Source organism: Coffea arabica, chromosome 8c (assembly GCF_036785885.1).
Source record: "Coffea arabica cultivar ET-39 chromosome 8c, Coffea Arabica ET-39 HiFi, whole genome shotgun sequence".
Lineage (NCBI taxonomy): Eukaryota > Viridiplantae > Streptophyta > Magnoliopsida > Gentianales > Rubiaceae > Coffea > Coffea arabica.
In genome coordinates this window covers 2909940-2917821 of record NC_092325.1, presented here as the reverse complement: position 1 = coordinate 2917821, position 7882 = coordinate 2909940, and the positions used below count along the sequence as shown (strand labels likewise).

General features: G+C 36.1%; 1 protein-coding gene across 1 annotated transcript; it reads left to right on the top strand.

Annotated features, from left to right (window-relative positions):
- The first annotated feature begins 865 nt into the window (after positions 1-865).
- Positions 866-3618, top strand: LOC113706815 (transcription factor MYC2-like). The gene has a single exon (XM_027228834.2). The coding sequence runs from the start codon at positions 1117-1119 to the stop codon at positions 3208-3210; it is 2094 nt and encodes a 697-aa protein (XP_027084635.1). The 5' UTR covers positions 866-1116; the 3' UTR covers positions 3211-3618.
- Positions 3619-7882: the final 4264 nt, after the last annotated feature.

Here is a 7882-nt window from a genome sequence, read left to right as displayed (position 1 = left end):
GATTGACTTTCTATGTTCGACTCATTGACATCTAATTAAACTCAAATTACACCCCTTTGAAGATCAATGGAGCTAAAGAAACGTAAGCCAATATCCCTCCATGTTACCCTTCAAACACAAGAAAAAGGATTTTATACCTTGATTTCATCTCAAACTAGTTACTCACCGTCCTTCCTGTCTTCCCACTTCTTCTTTGGTGAAATCTTTTTTTTTTAATCAAAATCTAGAAATGATGCATGTGAGAGGCACATGATTAGGCTGAACAAATTTAGTAAGACTCTTTCTAATATTACCTTATCAGCGCAAAAAGAAGCAAACAATAAGAATAGAGTGGATGATACATTGTAAATTCGAACACTATCAGTCACCCATTTTTAAATTACGTACATCCCATATAGAATAAATTAAACTCTTATGAAACAAATTAACGTTTAAAACGTAATTTATCTGTAGTAAAGTAGGAGAAATTATAAGTAAGAAATTATAGATTCAGTGCCTCTCATTTACAAAAGAAAAATAAATAAATAAAATTGTAGTTTATCTCTTGGAATTAGGGCTAAAATTAGAATAGCACTTTTTGTAGTTGTAGTATATGGTATGTGTTGGTCCAATGTTAATACTGGTGTATGGATTGGAGTCCACGGTGCTTAGCAAGGTTTACTAGTAATTTACTTACTAGCGCGGTACACTACAACATTGGAATACATTACTGTGGTAGGGCTACGGTGAAAAGCGCCGGCTACCACTGAAAATAGTAGACGCCACGATTAAATCGGCGGATCGCCTTCGTGGAACCCGCCGCAGTCCCTTTTTCATTTTTGTCCATTCTCCTTTCTCCCAAACTAAATTCAGCTCAAATTCGCCTCAAATAAATCCCAAACCCAAATCAAATTTGCTTCCCCAACCCCACCGAATACTCTCCCCATCCTCTTCCTCTTCTGTTGCCCATCATCATATTTCTTTCTCTTCCCCAACCGCCAGCCGCCCCTCACCACAGTTCTCTCCACCTTCGTCTCTTCCTCTGACTCACTACTCTCAATTCCCACTACTGCTCTCCTTCATCTTCCCACCATCTTCCTTTTCAGCAATCCTGCATCTACAAGGTTTGTTACTTTGATGGTGGATGGAATGACTGATTATCGAGTTCACACGAAGATGAATCTATGGGGTAATCAAACCCCAACAACGCTGACCAGTGATGATAATACGTCCATGATGGAGGTCTTTATGAACTCGGCGGATCCGGGGTCTTTATGGCCACCTATGAGTATTCACCAGAGCATTCCTTCGACAACTTCCTCAACTATCACTGCTGCAGGTGGCGGTGGTATGGATTCCTCCTCCAAATCCCTCCCCTCGTCTTCATTCTTCAACCAGGAAACGCTCCAGCAGCGCCTTCAGACTCTGATTGATGGTGCTCAGGAGTACTGGACTTATGCTATATTCTGGCAGTCGTCGGTGGTGGATTACGGCGGCCCATCTGTATTGGGGTGGGGCGACGGGTACTACAGAGGGGAAGAAGATAAAGGGAAGCGGAAGAATCCGCTTTCTTCGTCTTCCACTAATTCACTACTCGAACAGGAGCACCGGAAAAAGGTGCTCCGGGAGCTCAATTCGTTGATTGCGGGTCCACAGGGCTCCTCCGACGATGCTGTCGATGAGGAGGTCACTGATACTGAGTGGTTCTTCCTAATCTCCATGACTCAATCTTTTGTAAACGGAAGCGGGCTTCCGGGCCAGGCTTTGTATAATTCAAGCCCGGTTTGGGTCGCAGGCGCAGACAGGCTGGCGAGCACTCACTGCGAAAGGGCCCAGCAAGCTCAGGGTTTTGGGCTTCAGACTGTGGTTTGTATCCCCTCAGCAAACGGCGTCGTTGAGCTGGGTTCCACGGAGTTGATCTTCCAGAGCTCTGATCTAATGAATAAGGTTAGGGTACTCTTCAACTTCAATAATATGGACATGGGTTCGGGCTCGGGTTCTGGCTCTTGGCCAATTCAGCCCGAGAGCGATCCTTCAGCACTTTGGCTTACTGATCCGTCATCTTCAGCTGCTGGGGTTAAAGAAAGTGTTAATAACAATAATAACACCACTGGTCAAGGGAGTTCAATTCCTTCTAGTGCGAATAATAAGCAGATGTTGTTTGGAAATGATAATAACCCAAGTTCTAGTACTTTGACTGATAATCCTAAGAATATCCTAAATGCTCATCATAATTCATCCCAGCAGTCGGGAGGGTTTTATACAAGGGAATTGAATTTTTCAGAATATGGGTTTGAGGGAAATAGTGTTAGGAATGCAACTTGTAAGCCGGAGACAGGGGAAATCTTGAACTTTGGGGGTGAAAGTACTGCAAAGAGGAGTTGTAGTGCAAATGGGAATTTATTTTCAGGTCAATCACCGTTTGGGGTTGGTGATGAAAGTAAGAGCAAGAAAAGGTCACCTGTCTCGAGGGGAAGTAATGATGAAGGGATGCTTTCATTTACGTCAGGTGTGATTTTGCCATCTTCAGGTGTGGTGAAGTCTAGTGGTGGCGGTGGAGATTCAGATCATTCGGACCTTGAGGCGTCAGTGGCGAAGGAAGCTGACAGTAGTAGAGTTGTTGACCCTGAGAAAAAGCCAAGGAAGCGAGGAAGGAAGCCTGCCAATGGAAGAGAAGAGCCTCTGAATCATGTGGAGGCTGAGAGGCAGAGGAGGGAGAAGTTGAACCAGAGGTTTTATGCACTTAGAGCTGTGGTTCCTAATGTGTCAAAAATGGACAAAGCCTCCCTTCTTGGGGATGCTATTTCTTATATTAATGAGTTGAAATCGAAGCTTCATAATATGGAGTCTGATAAAGAGGAATTGAGGAACCAGATAGACTCCTTGAAGAAGGAATTAACCAGCAAAGAGGCTAGAAATTTTGCACCTCCCCCGCCGGATAAAGATCTCAAGTTGGCAAGCCACCAAGGAAGCAAGAGTCTGGATATGGACATAGATGTGAAGATCATCGGTTGGGAGGCAATGATTCGAGTCCAGTCCAGTAAAAACAACCACCCAGCTGCTAGGATAATGGGGGCCCTCAAGGATCTTGACCTGGAGTTGCTCCATGCCAGTGTATCAGTGGTGAATGATTTGATGATCCAGCAAAATACAGTGAGGATGGGAAAGAGGTTTTACACGCAAGAGCAGCTTAAAATAGCATTGACTTCCAGAGTTGCTGAAACTCGATGAGGCATGAGCAGATTGTGCTTGACCAAAACTGGTAGGACTGAAGAGTTTCTTTGCCAAAATCGTGTTGAGGCTCTGGGGAATTTTAGGGGTCCCGGTAGCTAGGTCGGTACACTATTGCCTCGTCGCTTGTGTACTATAGGTTTTAGTATAGTTAGAGTGAGATTATTTAGTTGAAAGCTGGTAGATAATTCAGCTTCTATCTAATTTTTGTCCTTGATTATCCATATGTAGCTTGTGTAATCTGTGAATGTAGATGTACAGTACAATAATTTTATTAAGGTCACATATTTGTGTTGTTAGACTGTGTTGTTGCTGGTCCAACCTGTTGGAATATGTCACTTGTAATACTCTGTTCTTGAACTCCAATTGTTTTGAGTTCAGCTGGAATGAAGAAGATAATTGCCTCCATACTAGATTTTGATGATATTGGTAGTTCTGTGGTTTCAAGTGAATGCTAAATCTTGTCGTTTTCCTTTCATTGTCCATTGCGTTTTGTCTGAACGAAAAATTTGCATGTGTATTGATCGTACTCTAGACTGAATGAGTCCATATTAGTCTAGTCAGATTTCTGGTATTCTCTCCCATCTGGGCTTGTTCTTGTATCTTTTCTTGCTTCACAAATCTCTACGCTTACTATCAGTAAATAAAAGGTTACTCTATAGAAAGAGTAAATAGGAGTCTACTATATTGATAGCACTTTCTACTAGCAGTTGATAACAGAATGCTACAATGATTTGATGATCATAGATAGGAATCCTTCTAGGATTCAGTTCACTAAGTGGTGGCATCATCTGTTCGACCGGTAAAGATACATGCTATGAATTATAGCACCTTTTTTCAAACCATAAAGAAGGGATAATTTCAGAAACCTCCCCTGAGGTTTTTAATAGTTTCACTGCTCTCCTCTAAAGTTTAAAAATATCATTAACCTCCCTTGAAACAAATGTTCTTGCAACAAATTCATCCAATTCAAAAAAATCAATAATAGAAAAATGATTTCAAGAGTGAGAAGAATATTTCATATCAAAAGCACCTCTCAATTTATTACTAGTTTGTTGACTTAGAATCAAAGGAAAATATTAGTTAAAAATAAAAAAATAAAGACTAAACTCTAGCACGAGCACTACAGAATTTAGTAACAACGACTATTTTTCATGGATTTGCAAAAAATAGCAAAGTTAAAGTATTGGAGAGAAAAATTTGTTAATTTAGAATCAAGATTTGCACATAAAATTCCTAAACCCTTAATATTAGAATTTGAAAATATTTGAACAAGAATTGAAGAAGCCAAAATATGGCCTCTTCAAGCTAAAAAAAAACATCACAATAGATTGCTAATGATAAAAAATATAAAATATCCTAAAAATATGTTATGTTTTTAAAATTATTTCTTTAACTTACAAGGTCTATTATTTCACATGATTAATAAGAAACTTTCATCATTTGTAATGAAAGAAATAACAACTCTTAGGCAATGTTTGGATTAATAGAAAAGGTATGATTTTAACGAAAAATCAAATAAATCAAAGTAGAAAAAAGTATTTCTAACCATCTTGTTTGGATTACGTATACAAAGAAAAGAAAAGAAACACCAAATATTTTGGAAACTAAAGGAAAGAACAGATTATGTGAAGTTACATTTTATCCACAACTTAATAAAATCCAATTGTAAGCATATTTTAATACTTTACCCTCTTTTTTTTTAATGTATTTTCATATTCATCTTTCTGAAAAATTTATGAAATAATAATATCTCAAAAGGAATTTTAATCTTTTTGGAGGGAAGAAATTACAAGAACTACTAAAATATAGAAAACTATCATTATAACATTTAGTATTCAAGATTTTGAAATTTTTATATTCCAAATCATGGTTAATTTAGTACAAGTAACTCAATTGTTTCTCCCCATATAAATATGTAATATTTCCTAAGTTGTAAGGATAATAAAGTTATTTGAACATGCATGAGGTAAGCATTAGGCTCAAATAACTTATACGGGATGTAAGTGATATTTTTGAAAGCTCAGAGGCGGGTAATGAAATTGTTAGAAAGCTCAAGGGAGGTTTCTGAAATTATCCCTAAAAAATGATTTTAGGTGTGAGAAGATCATTTGATTCCATAAGTGCCCCTTCATCTATAATAATAGTTAATTTAATTATTTGCTCTTACTTATTATTTCACTCATGGGCTTGTTACTGCACATGATTAATAAAAAACTTTTCATCATTTGCAACAAAAAAGTAACAACTTTCAAAATTTAACAAAATAATAAAATTTTTTTCTTACCTTAAGATTCTTGTTGCCACCACGGTAATAAGAAGAAACAATGGATCCAAAGTCCCCTCATGTCCTACTTCTATTAATTGTCAAGTACATTTGAAAAAGAAAAAAAGCGAGCCTAGTATGGGAGTATTTTCCTAATTCTAGATTAATTTTTCTAATATAATAAAATTATGTTTAAGTTAGTTTGTAAACAGCTCAATTATTTTTCATGTCTGTATCTTTTTATTTGTTAGGTGCATCATATATAACTCTTTTTATCTATCAAGTACATTAATAGAAAAAGTGCACCTAGTATTAGTTCCCTTTTTATGTAGCAAGCAAATTAGTTGTTTTTGAAATTTCAAATTATGTTTAATTTCAATAGTAAACGTCCTGATTGGTTCTCTCCACAAATATGTATAAAATATCTTAAGTTGTAAGGATAGTTGAGTCATTTCACCAATAATGATGTGAACACTAGGTCCCAAATTAATGAGCGAAAAAGTAAGTGAAATTTTTAAAACCTCAGAGGAAGACAATAAAATTATGAGAAACGTCAGGAGAGTTTTATGTAATTATCCTTCGTGTTACTCTCAAAGAGGTTTTATTGGTGGCTTCTAACTGACTCTCTCCTAGGTTTCCCCTTCAAATTTCTCAGGGGAAATATGTGCAACGGATCTTCTGTCCCACACCCTGTGCCACTATCTGTCCCATTTTTTATTATATTGTTATTTCTCCTTCACAAACATCATGTTTTAATTCTTTTTTATTTCCTTAGTATCCAATAACTATTAATTGAGTAAAAAATAAATACAACAGCTTCAAAAAACTAATATATAATAGAAAATTAAAAAATACAGCAAAAATTTCATAAAAAATCTCATTTTTTATGCATTTTGATTTTTTGAGTTTGTTAAAATTTGTGTATTACTCAATTAATAGTTATTGGATCTTAAGGAAACAAAAAAGAATTAAAACATGATGTTTGTAAAAGAGAAATAGCAATATAATAAAAAGTGGGACAGAGAGTGACACAGGGTGTGGGACAGAAGATCCGTTGCGGGAAATATGTGAGTCACAAATCAGCGACGGTCGCCACTTGTTGGGTTTTCCGTATTTAACTGAATACTTGTGACTAATTTTGGTTGGTTGGGCAACAATGTAATACTGATCCATTTAAATTATCCATGCATCTTGGTCTATGTAAGGATTTTCGTTGTCAAAAATGATACTTTCTTATCAGTGTTGTAAATCTTTAACACATTCTAAGAATGCACTTCTTGGAAGACATTTCGAACAAAATTCTACTATGAACTTAGATTATTTCTCACTAAACGCATATTTCCAAGTCATTTCTGAATATGTTATTCACTAGGTACCTTTTCCAATTCATTCTAAGATATACTATAACTAAGCGAGGTAATGTTGTCAAAATAAATCAATGTCGAGAAAATTTTCAAATTTGCTTTTTAATCGGAATTAGTTTTCCTACTTACTAGTTGGTGTTTTATTCGGTACTATTACCTTATCATGGTGGTTTCTTATTTTACATATCTGATAAATTATAAAGAGGGTATTATTTAGAGTGTATTTTCTTAAGAGAGTGGTTTGAGCTTTCCTAAGGTCTTTATTGCGGTCCTATACAATTTTCAAATATTAATAAAGTTACTTGTGATTATACAATTTTCAAATACTAAAAAAGTTACTTGTGATTATTCCCTTTCCCACATATATTTCCTAAGCTCTATTCACTAAGCACTTTGCCATAACCTTTTTTTATTTTTTATTTGGTCAAAAGCAATAACCTCTTATTTGGTTGCCATACAATTGCCCATGTTTTTAACCTCGCACCGGTCAAATCGGAAATTGGTTTGGCATTCTGTCCGAGTTGTCTTTAAAACTCGATTGGCGAAAACTTGGTCAAACCAGGGTTCAATCGAGAACTGGTACGAATCGCTAAAATCGGGTTTCTTCCATTTTTTCTTTTTTACTAACCTTGTTTTTTTCCCTCACCTGTGAGTTCAATCCCCTGCAGCATAAACTTGTTCTCACTTCCTTCTTATTCTTCTCACAAATCATCAGCCAGCATTAGCTCAATCAAAACCACCCCTTACAATTAATTTTTAAACAAGATCTAATAGATCGCATGTCAATAATGAAAAAAAGACAGAGAAAATTGCAGAAAGGAGAAACATAAAAAAAGATAAATTAAAAAAAGAAAATATGAAAAGTTTGATATTTTCTGAGTTTGAAAAAAAATAACAAAATTAAAATTGCAAAGGTGAGCAAAACAATCAGGAAAACAAAAAGAAGAAAGAACATTAAGATGGCAACTGGCAAGGAAGGGAAAATAAGATGAAGCGGTAGCTGGGTGGAGACTCGAGAAAAAGAAAAGGAAAAAGGAAGAAA